Source organism: Grampus griseus (genome assembly GCF_964374135.1).
Source record: "Grampus griseus genome assembly, chromosome: 5".
Lineage (NCBI taxonomy): Eukaryota > Metazoa > Chordata > Mammalia > Artiodactyla > Delphinidae > Grampus > Grampus griseus.
The window spans coordinates 133,323,767-133,335,892 of NC_138998.1; the positions used below are offsets into that span (position 1 = coordinate 133,323,767).

General features: G+C 47.6%; 1 protein-coding gene across 1 annotated transcript in view; it reads left to right on the forward strand.

The window, feature by feature from the left end:
- Positions 1-4,221: 4,221 nt before the first annotated feature.
- The window catches only part of CLIC6 (chloride intracellular channel 6), a gene marked incomplete at both ends in the record, with an annotated part of 40,974 nt that continues 33,069 nt past the window's right edge, over positions 4,222-12,126 (forward strand). Inside the window, 2 exons of the mRNA XM_082655015.1 lie at positions 4,222-4,791; positions 5,032-5,571. Coding sequence (XP_082511141.1) covers positions 4,222-4,791; positions 5,032-5,571 — 1,110 coding nt within the window. The remainder of the gene's footprint in view (positions 4,792-5,031; positions 5,572-12,126) is intronic.

Consider the following 12,126-nt stretch of genomic DNA (forward strand, 5'->3'; position numbering starts at 1 on the left):
ATTAAGGCATTTTCTATGGCAGATCTTGTAATTAGGGGGCTGGAGGGAGGCTGGATTTCCTCTAACACAACGAGTGACATTATGGGCTGGTTAATTCTTTGTTGTGACGACTGTCCTGCGTGTTGGAGGAGGTTTAGTAGCAGCCCTCACCTCTACCCACTAGACGCCAGTAGCACCCTCCCATCATGACAACCAGAAAATGTGTCCCAGACGTTATCAAATATCCCATGACAAAATTGCCCCTAGCCAAAACCCAGTGTTCAAGATTAAGCTCTGTTCCGTCAGGTCAGCATCCATCACTATAGATTACAGGGTTCTGGAGGACTGGAGAGAAATGATCACAAACTCAGGGTTTAAAAAACTAAAAAGAAACCCAAGTTTCTAAAACTTGTAGGGAGCAAATACAGGAGATTGGACATTTTTAGAAAAACACCAACATGCTAAGAAAAAACTTTACAGATAGAGGTGAAAGGTTTAAAATTGACTTTCAGTCTTAATTTCTGGTATTGTTTCCATCTCCCCCAGGATTGTTACTGATGCTGCTGGTGTCAGAAGGAAAGGAAACAGAATAAGAAGCTCAAACTCCAGTCTCCAGGACCCAGAAACCAGCTTGGCAGGAGGTTTCCATACCCTTCCTCCCCTGCCCTTCTCCCTGGGCTGAACGTGTTCTATCAACACTCCTTCCAGGTTATGGGCTACCTTTCCAGAAAGGCTTTCAGCAGGTGGTTTGTCATAAAAATTTGGGGACTCCTCCCTCTGTCCCTCCTTCTCCTCCTTCACCCCTCCCTCCTCCTCTTTTTCTTGCTTTTTAAAATCTCTTCTATCATCCAAAAAAGCATTTGTTCAAAATCTAGTTTGTTTTGAGAACAGTGCAAAATCACATGGAAAGAAAACAGAAGAAACGCTCACTAGCTAGATGAGTTCGTGGTGGAGTGACCATATAATTCACTGACCAAACTAGGACACTTTCGAGAGCGGCAGAGGATGCTCTTATGATCATGCTGCCGAGACAGAAGGCATAACCTGGACCATCCCATGCTAAGTGGGACAAAGTGTCACCCTAGTTCTCCATGGCTCTTCCAGCCCTGTAATACCCCGTTCTGTCAATATGTGACCGCTCTGTCCCCTGGGACAAGTACAACAGGGAGGCTGTAATGTTAACAAGAAGCGGCGCTGTGCTGAGTATGACACATACGTTTTTTGATTTAAAACGCACAATTACAATGATCCTATTATAACACTCACTGTTCCAGATGAAAAACTTACTCAAGATCACACAGTTAATACATGATAAAGTGGGATTTAAGTCAGGCAATCTGACCAGAGAACCTCCTCGTTTCACACGACATTATTTGTGTTGGTTTGTGTGATGTTCTTATCGGCTTGCAAGACGCTCTATCCATGCACAATCCCTGCCTCCTAGTTGAGGACTATTCTGTGCTGATATCCTTCTCTTAACTGAACTATACCTTTACAGATAACAAAGCCAGGTTTGGGGCCATTCTTAGGTGGGGAGGAAGAGCTTGAAGAGAAATCAGTGCAAGGGGGACTTCTGTTTGGTCATAAGTGCAGCCAGTGATCTGAATGTTCTAGACACATCATCATCCCAAGGGCTCTTCTGAAAGGAGCAGAGATCTGCCAGAGAAAGAGGGGATCTCTGTGGAAATGAGTCTGTTTGTTCTGGGAAAACAGCAAAAACAACAAACCTTTAAAACATTTATTTATAAGAATTTGAGAGATTTTCTTTGTAATCCTCGAGTTACCCTGCTTCATGTTTCCTCGTAAAATATGGTAGGAAAACTCTAAAATTACTAAAATCGACTTAATTATCAGCAGTTTTGACTCCCATCCCTGAATTTGTCACCTCTGTTTAACCCTCCGTGGTATTTAAATAGCTAATCTGGTGCTGGCTGCCCAGTCAACACTGTGCAAATCTCCAAGTGACTTCACAGTGACCTTCGCAACTCGATTTATTTGGTATTTCCTTTGTGTTCCTTTATAGCAATTGACCGGCCTTTGCTAATTATTAAAAGTATTTGCTGAAGTATTCACCACCGTCAGTAGATAAGAATTTCTGGGAACAGCCTGTCTTGTGACATTAGCTTGTCCCCCACAGTATAAAACCAACTGAGAAAAGTCTTTTTGAAAACTGGTTCAGGTTGATATATACCTATATGAAAGCACGCATGCATTCGTTCATTCAGCATATATTTATTGAGTGCCTACTATATGCCTGGTCCTGTTCTAGGCAGTAACACACAAAAACTCCTGCCTTCACAGAACTGCCATCCTAGTGGGGTGGGATGAGGGAGATAGATAATGAGTACATAGAATATATTACATGTCAGATGGAAATACCTGCTATGGAGAAAAATAAGGCAGAAGACGGTGACTGAGAATAAAAGCTGTGTTTTAAAATAGAGTGCCATCCATGTTCATTGCAGCTTTACTCACATGCGTCCCCTACATTGGAAGGCGGACTCTTAACCACTGAACCACCAGGGAAGCCCCTCCCCCCTTTTCTAAGGCTGAATAATATTCCATTGTAAGTACTGGGTTGGCCAAAAAGATCGTTCGGGTTTTTCGTAAGATGTTATGGAAAACCCCGAACGAACTTTTTGGCCAACCCAATACCTACCATGTTTGTTTCATCCACTCCTCCATGGAAGAACATTCAGGTTGTTTCCATGTCTTGAGACATCCTGGTGATTGGCCAAATGTGTGACTCACACACTGTGATTGGCCCTATCACAGATACTCCCTGATTTTTTAGTGATAATAGAACTCTCTGTGGACATGATAGACAAATGAGTCTCAGGGCAGTATCAAAGCTTTTGAGAGCCTGACAAGTTCAATCAGTCTTGATTTGGGAACCCTGCTCGCTCACATTTAGGCTGTGCCACCCTGGGCAACCAGCCCCTTACTGTCGCCCACATGATCCAGCCTGACACATAAACTGACTACATAATTTTCATCATAACTTCTCCTTCTCGTTCCCCTTCTCCCCCTCCTCCCCCCTCCCCTCCCCTTCTTCTCCTTCTCCTCCTTCTCCTCCTTCTTCTCCTTCTTCTTCTTCTTTCTTCTTCTTCTCCTTCTTCTTCTAAGAGGAAAGGTCTGTGATCCTGGGAGATTTCTAATCCAGTGATTTCCATAGCTCCCTTTCTTCAAATCTTCCATTTTCATCTCCCCACCTTCAGCTCCCCAAGCCCTTAACACACAACTTTAAGGCGAAAGCCTTGAACATGGGTTTAGAAAATCTAGGAGAATCAGAAAGATAAGCAGGTTCTTGGCATCTTCAGGGACAAGGGAGATGCAGAATATCACCCCAGAGGGCAGAACCCCCAGTACTTGTCATGGAGAGAGTACAGGACCCATCCCTGGTCCAAGAAGGTCACCTGGCTCCACTTGCTCCTATATCGGGGCCTCTGGAACTTCTCAGCAGGACCCTGGAGAAATTGGAAGGAGGCGGTGTGGCCTCCCCTTCTTTCTTTCAGGATTTACCCCTCTTGCTCTAGGACACTGAGGCACTACAGGGGCATCCGCAGTTGCACAGCTGCTGAGCTTAACCCCTGACCCCTGGGAAGGTGGGAATTAGGTGTTTGGGTGTTGTGTGTGTTTGGGGGTGATTTTAATGGCTCTGGAACTTGAAGCCGTTCCAGAAAACACCGAAGCGGTCAGTAGAATCAGGATCTTTTCACTGAAACCCACAAAGGTCACAAGAAAGACTGTCATTGGCCAGGCTCTCAGGCCACTCAAATAGGCAGAGAAGAGGGGATGCAAACCCCGCCCAAGTCCCAGTGGGGATGGAGTTGGCACCGGGGACTTCTGGTCAACCCCTGGACAGAGGGCCAGGCATTTCAAAGGGTGCAGCAGCTAAGCACCCTCCCCAGCAGCGCACTGCACCTCCGCGAGCGCGTTTCCAGGGAACCAAGGTCGGAATTAGGGTCCAGGTGGGAATCAGGCGCGCAACCAGCGAGAAGCACGAGCGGAGGAGGAATAGCGCAGAGAGCTTAAGCCCGGGAGAAGGGGCGCAGCGTTTTGGAGCGGGAGGATTTCGCCCCGCGCGCCCAGCGTACCGCCCAGGCGCCTCCAGAGTCCCGGGCAGGGGGTCCTCTCGCAGCTGGCGCAGCGGCCCCTGGCACCGCGCCCTTCGCCCAGCGCCACCTGGCTCCTCAGCAGCGTCCAGGAAGGGTCTCTGGTCAAAGACAGGGATCTGCGGCCATGACCGAGGTCGCGGAGCCGGACGGGGGCTCCCCGGGTCCCCAGAGCCAGCCCGAGGGCTCGGCGCTTCAGGCGGAGAGACGGGGCGAGCCGGGGGCTTCCGGCCCTGAGGCGCAGAGGCAGGAGGCGAGAGAGGGCGCCGCGGAGGCGCCGAGGGGCGGGGGACCGGGCGCAGCCGCGACGGCCGAGGTGACGGAAGGAGAAGGGCCTGGGCCGGACGGAGGGCGCGCGGGCGAGGTGGCGCCGGACGCAGGCGGTGGCCCGGGGGCTGAGACGCGGGGCGCGAGCGGAGAGCAGGGCGAGGCCGAGGCGGAGAAGGGCTCCCGGGAGGGAGAGGAGCGGGCGAGCGGCGCGGAGCTGGCGGAGGAGGCGAGCCCGGGGTGCGGCGCGCAGGGCGAGGCCCCGGGGGAGGCCCCGGGGGAGGCTCAGGTGGAGCCTGGGGATCCCGCGGCCCCCGGGGCGAAGGAAGAGGCGGAGAGCGGGCCGGAGGAGCCGGGAGGCAGCGCGCCTGGGCCGGCGGGGGCCCGCATGGACGCCGACGGGCTGACGGGGGACAGCACGGCCGCCGAGGCGCCGGCGGGGGACAGCACGGTCACCGAGGGGCCGGCGGGGGACAGCACGGTCGCCGAGGGGCCAGCGGGGGACAGCACGGTCGCCGAGGGGCTGGCGGGGGACAGCATGGTCCCCGAAGGACCGGCGGGGCTCCGCGTGGACGCCGAGGGGCCGACGGGGGTCAGCACTGTCGCCGAGGGGCCGGCGGGGGTCAGCACGGATGTCGGGGGGCCGACGGGAGAGGCGCACAGGGCCCAGGGTGAGCCCCGGGATGAAGGGGACAGCAGCCCGCAGACCCAGGCCGAGGCGACTGAGGCCGCAGCGTCGGAGAGCGCGGAATGCAGCCCTGGGGAGTGCAGCCCTGGGGAGCTTGCGGGGGAGCCTCCGGGTGCAGCGGCGGGGGCCGCGGAAGAGACAGGGGGCCGGGAGGGAGAGGAGTCGCAGGAAGCGGCCCCCGGGGGCGCGAGGGCAGATGCTGGCGAGGACGAGGACCAGGGTGCGCCCCTGGGGCAGAGAGAGGAGGCAGAGGAGGAGAGGCGAGAGCGGGGTCCAGAGGGGCCAGGAGAGGAGGCCACAGCCGGGGGCGCGGACGAGCCCCTCGACGGCAGCGCGGATGGGGAGGTGGCCCAGCCGACGGAGGCCCGGGAACCCGAGGCCGAGCTGAGCAACCACCTGGCGGAGGGGGACAGCACCGAGCGCGGCGACGAGACCGCGCCGGTGAACGGTGGCCAGGAGGACGGCGAGGTGTCCGAGGAGGGGGCCCCGGGACAGGAGCACGACATCACCCTCTTCGTGAAGGTAAATCTGGCTTCTTGCAACTCCCAGGACGCCCCCTCCCATCCTTAGTCTTGGTCTGTTGAGATCTGATCCCAGAGGGACGCGCAGGGATGAAGCTCTTGGCGCCCTGATGGTCACCGAGCACTTCTATCCGCGGGGTGGGGGTGGGGGGTGCGGGTGGGGGGAGAGGCGGGACAGCTTGGGTTTCAGGGAGAAGAGGTAAAGGAGCGTTACAAAGAAGAACTGAGGGTTTGGAAGCAAAAAGTTTGGGGTGAGAGTGGTGGGAGATGGGGATGCGGGTCCAGCGTCCCCCTGTCCTTTGTACTGAAAATCCTAACTAGCCCTTCTAGTCAGGAGGTTATTAAAGAATTCACTTTAAAAAACAAAAACAAAACCCCACCCAGCCCTGCTGATGTTCAAAGCAATTTCTGCCAAAGGAAACGTTAATACCTAAAGTGAATAAATGCAAACAGGTAGGTTGTCATGTGAGAAGTTATCTCCGGACTCAAACCTCAGAGACCCAGAGCGGGCCCAAATTTTCAGCTCCAGAAAGGTCTTCCATTTCTGTAGAATTGATAAGGTATGTTTGGGAGGAAAGTGGAAGTTTATTTAAATACTGTAATATTTATTGAACATTTAACATTTACTTTGGAAGAATGCAAGATGCTGACGACTTGAACATCGTCTGCCTTTATGTTCTAGTTTCAGCCTTACTTCAAAGGTTCAAAGAGGACAAGGATTCTGTAGCGACACAAGTGAGGAAGTTTTAGGTTGAAATAAACATTCCTACAAGACATCACAAATGAGGAACTAGGTTCCGGGGGCAGCTCACAGGAGGATCTTTGTTGAAAAAGCCCTTCCCAAAGACCTTTGGCCAGATGGGGAAAACAGCAGATAATAAGGTCAAGAATGTGCATTGTATGTTGAATCATAATCCTTCCAAAATACTTTCAGGCTTATAGAGGCCGGTTATGACCTAAACCTCCTTGGGAGAAATATAAGCAAATTTTAATAAGCCAAAAAAAAAAAAAAAAAAAAGAAAGAAAAACAGTTCCCAAAGTGATTAAGATCAGAATTTCAGGAATTCTTTGGGTGGCAAGAGAGTTTGGGAAGAACAGCCTTGCGTTTCTTCACTGTGCTGTTCTGAGCAAATTTTAAGATGCTGAGACATTTTAAGATTATGTATTGGGACATAACCTGAGGGTACAATCCCTAGGAGGGTCACTGGGAGCCAGAAGACTTCAGGGAAGTTAGGGGAGGGGGAAATCCGAGCAAGTGTTGCTGTGTGTGCCCCAAATCTGCTCCTTGGTTTAAGAAATTTCCCCTTGTTCTGGTCGCCTGACTACATAATTCCAGCCTCTTGTTACAGCTTGGAAACACAGCTTCCTGATAGTCTTTCTGCTTCCATCCTCGGCTCCCTCGAATCTAGTCCCTTGGTCATAGCCAGTGAGCTAAGAAAGAAAAGATCTGATCATTTTGTTTCCTAGTATAATCTTCAGTTGTTTATTACAGACTTTCAGATAAATCCACACTCCTTAGCCAGGTCACAAGGCTATCCGCGGTGTGATTCCTGTCTCCTTGGCACTGCCTGAGTATCCCTCCCACCCAGCTTTGCTACCCATGGTACCGCTATGCCAGCCTTGTTAGACTACTTACTGGTCCTAGAGGGAACCACATTCTTTTCTGCCTGGAAATTTTGCATGTGCTGTACCTGAATCGAGTTTCCTTCCCTTCACCCCTCCCGGTCTTCCCTGCCTGGCTACCTGCTATGTGTCCAAGATTCAGCATGGCCATCATCTCCTCTGGGGAGACTTTTCCAACCCCAATTTGGGTTGGGTATCCCTCTGTCTAAGCTCCACTCACACATGGCACTACCTTCTGCGTGCTATCTCCAACGTGGAGCACAGGTCTGGAACGTGAAGGTGTGTGTGAACGGGTGGCTGCCTGTGTGAGATAGTAGACTGTAGTGATCAACAGCACAGAGTTTAGAGCCAGTGGGTCTGGGACCAAATCCTGGCTCTGCTCCTTTCTTGCTGTGTGACCTTGGGCAAGTTACTTGATTTTCTGTGCCTTTGTTGCTTATGGATAAAACAGGAACAATCATAGTTCTTACTCCATGAGTTTGTGGGACATTCAAAATTAGGATTGTATAAAACACTCAGAACAGTACCTGACTTGAAATAAGCCTGCTATATATAAATGTGACTTCTTATTGTTACATCTGCTCAGCTCTGATAAACTTTCATTGATTTTGCACAGGAATAATCCCTTTCCCATTCCATCCCTGCCATTTTATTTATTTATTTATTTCTGGCAAATATCTCTAGTTTCCTAATTACCTCCATTTTCTGGGGAAAAGAATATTATGAAAGGTAAAAACAAGTTGTTTTCTCAGACTCTGCTCAGTAGTTTGTGAAGGCAGAGGCAAGGGGGCATGTCGTGGACTGCTTAACCAGAATGTTTGACTCTGATGATTGGTTTGGTGCTCAGTTGTTGTTTTCCTTTCTTTAAGGAAACAAATGGATCTCCAAACAGTGAAATTGGTTTTCAAGCAATTACTGCTTGATACAGCTTCTGAGGGTCACCTAGGATGTGCCCCGTAGGATTGTTAAGGCATATCTCACTTTCTTCTTCTTCTTTTTTTCGTTTTTTGGCCATGCCACACTGCATGCGGGATCTTAGTTCCCTGACCAGGGATCGAACCCGTGCCCCCTGCATTGGAAGCATGGGGTCTTAACCACTGGACCACCAGGGAAGTCCTTACTTTCTTCTTATCCTTCTGATCATTCCCTTGAAAAACAAAAGATCTCAAACACAAATCAAGCAAAAACCCTTTAGACTATTTTAGCTCTTGAGTTTGTAATACTCGATTTAAAATCCTTAATTTAGTTCAGAATAGGATTTCTTTGCCAGATTTAACCTTCTCTAGGTTCCTTCTTTGGGCTCCACTTTATCTGGACGCTGTATTCCATAATGGACGTCTGACCTCCTGGGTTTTATAAACATGTCAGGCAAGTGTGTCTTGGTGGGTTTTTGATTCCATGATTGATGTGTAAAACTGTTCTTTAAGGAGAGAACATTCTCCTAGGCTTCATATGACAGCCTACTAAACACAATTTTTAAAATTAACTAGCCCTCATTCTATTTGGGAACTTTTAACTTTTACATTTCTTCCTGTTTAAAAAAATAAACGTATTGGTTACAAATAAATGTATTGGTTACCAGAAAGTAATGACATACGACCCAGTAAAATGTAATAATAAAATCTGCTTCTAATTTTAGCCACCTGGTGGTTTATGTTCCCCATCTTTGTGAGAATTGTCATTTTATTAGTCATTTTGTTTTATTCTATACGTATGCAAGAATGTCTTCTTGGATGTAAAAGCCAGGAATGTATAGAACAGGCCACAGGAAAGCCTCCTTGAATTACTGTATGGTAAATGAATTGCTGACTATGCTAATTTTTAGTTCTGTTTTCTCAAAGAAGTGTTCATTATTTACCATCTAATTATACGGCAACCCTGCAATATATTTAGTAAGAAAGATTCTTTTCTTCTTTGTTCGTGAAAAGGAAGGAGGACAACATAATAACACACCAACATAGTAACAACAAACGACAAACAAAATACTAACACCATAGCGTAAGGTTAGGACTTCAGCAGCTGTGGCGGTTTAGTCGCCAAGGAAGTCTCACTTACAGGTTCGGTTCATCTAATACTTTGAGGCAGTGTCTAGGGATGGGATAGTCTGAGATATGGATTTTCTGGCAAATTCAAATGACTTAAAAAATCTTAATGTGACCAGTGAATAATCCTGGGCCAGACTCTAAGAAATTCTTAAATTACGTTTCGGAGATCATTCATATAACCACTAATACACAGCTAACGCTGAGCTTGAAAACTTGCATTTGCCATCACATTTGGGTTCTCCAGGGAGATGAAACTGAGGACGGAACAAAGTAGAACTTGAGAAAGACATGGCCTTTGAGGATAACCAGCAAGGACCTACTACTGTACAGCACAGGGAACTCTGCTCAGTGTTATGTGGCAGCCTGGACGGGAAGGGAGTCTGGGGGAGAATGGATACATGTATATGTATGGCTGAGTCGCTTTGCTGTGCACCTGAAACTATCACAGCGTTGTTAATCGACTATACTCTAATATAAAATAAAAAGTTAAAAAAAAAAGACAAGGCTTTGAATGAGCATTGTCACCTGGAGATACCTCCCCTCCCCAAATAAATAAGTAACTAAATCAAGCCTCCCAGGCATTGTCATATCACACGGGGGGATGGGAGCGGGGCGGGGGTCTGTGGGGACCAACATCTGAGGCACTCCTGGTGGGTCAGAAGGCTGCAGCTGTCTGTGCATCTTCAGCCAGGTGTGAGCAGGCTGAGACCTGCCCTGTGGGGTTTGGTCTCTGAAGAGCTTGAAAGGGAGATGTTATTTTCATAACTAAGTATGAATTGTGTGTGTAGAAGGGAAGTGAGCAAAAATGCACTTCAGGGACTTTAATGTTTCCCCCCAAATGACATTTTTTTGTCATTTGTTTTCTGAGTGTCAACACCACTTACTTACAAATGACGTCTATGAAATCATACAAGGTTCGTTGGGGTGGAAACCAAGGTGGAACATCATGCTTTGCTAACTTCTTACACACACATGTGCGCACAGTGCATGCGCATGAGATCCACAGGGTGTCCTTACTGCCTGGCACGGTGGTGGGCTCGTGGGAGGTCCTCAATCAGTGATTTTTGGTAATGGTAGGTAAATAACCAGATGGATGGATGATTGGCTCAAGGTGACTTGGCTAGTGAGAAGCTGGACTCAAGCCCCATTCCCCACTGCCCCAGTCTAGTGTCCCTTGTGGAAGAGCCAGAGACACTCTTCTCCCTGAAGATGTCATAGTCTGGCACAGGGTCTGGTACATAATGGGCATCCTGGTAATGCTGGTAGGAAGAGAAGATGGGATCAAGGATGAGTAGGACGCTATGAGAGTATATATAGGACGACCTGCACATACAATGGTGGTCACTAAAGAGTTATTGATTCAGTTGTATTTGGGGAGACACAGAGAGTGGGACCCTTTGATAATCCCAGCACAAATTCTTCAAGATTTTCTAAAATAGGCTGGCTTTGCGCTAGCCATTTTCTGAGCTCCTTTGATATTCAGCAAAGAAAAGTTTTCTCTGAGAGTTGGGGAGGTGGATGCTTAAATCTCCTAAGCGTCTCCTTTTCCGTCATTGATTTTCTCTGCTCTTTTTCTGACAGAGTGATGATTTGTAAACTGGGGTCTGTATCTGGGCAAAGTTGAGGGAGATATCTTCTAAAATATTTCAACTTTTATTTTACTATTTTCTTCTACTTTATTTCAAAAGTTGAGTAAATTAAATTTTTTAAAAATTGAAATAAAATAGAGGTTAAAGATATTTATGCACAGTTTGGTCATTCATGTAATCCATGAGATTCTTTTGTAAAATGTACTTTTTTAAAAGAAAAAACAATATATTAGGATAAGAAAAACTTATAAAACAATACAATGTGATGAAAAATAAATCTTCGTCCATGTCTGAGGCCCAGCCTCTCAGTTTTCTCCCTAGAGATATTCTGTGCATATTCAAACATATATGTAAGTATCCTCACTGTTTTAGTTACTTACTGCTGTGTAACAAATTACTCTGAAACTTAGCATCTTAAAACAATAAACGTTTATTATTCACAGTTTCTCTGCATCAGGAATTTGAGAGCAGCTTAGTTGGGTAGTTCTGGCTCCTGAAGTTGTAGCCAAGATGTTTGCAGGGCTGTGGTCTCATCTGAAGGATTGATTGTGGTTGGCTCCACTTCCACAGTGGTTGACTCACATGGCTGTTGGCAAGAGGTTCAATTGCTCATCACTTGGACCCTCCCCATAGGGCTGCTTTAGTGTCCTCAAACATGACATCTGGCTTTCCCCAGAGCAGGGGGATCCAAGAGAGAAGAATGCCTTTTATGACCTTGTCTCAGAAGTCACACAGTCATTTCTGTTTTATTCTCTTAACTAGGTCCAGCCTTCAGGGAGATTGGAATTCCATCCCACCTTTTAAAGAGAAAGTCAAAGAATTTGTGGACTATTAAAAAAAACACCACACCTACTTTTTTCTTTTTCATAAAAGTAGTACACTGGAAATACATTCGGTTATATCTTACATTCTTTACTTAACATCATATCTTAGAAATCATTCCCTATCAGTGCCTGTAGCTCTCTCACATTCTTGTTAAAAATTTTGCATTTTTCTAGTAATGGGTGTATTCTACAATCAGTTTCCCACTTCTTACATTGTATGAATTCCTGTTCAAAACAAAGCTTAACATGTATAGATAGCAGCGTCATTTCATACCCCACCCTGCTCCATCTGAAAATGGAAGGTATATCACTTTGATCTTGGCTTGCCGTCTTCCGAAACGGATTCGTGATCAGTAGTCATCTGCGATAAAGTGATATCAGTATTGTTTCCAAGGTTGTGTCTCCTAGCCAGATGTTCTTTTTGGATTCCATGCGTTGAAAGAATTGACCAAAATGTGTACAGATTGATCACAAA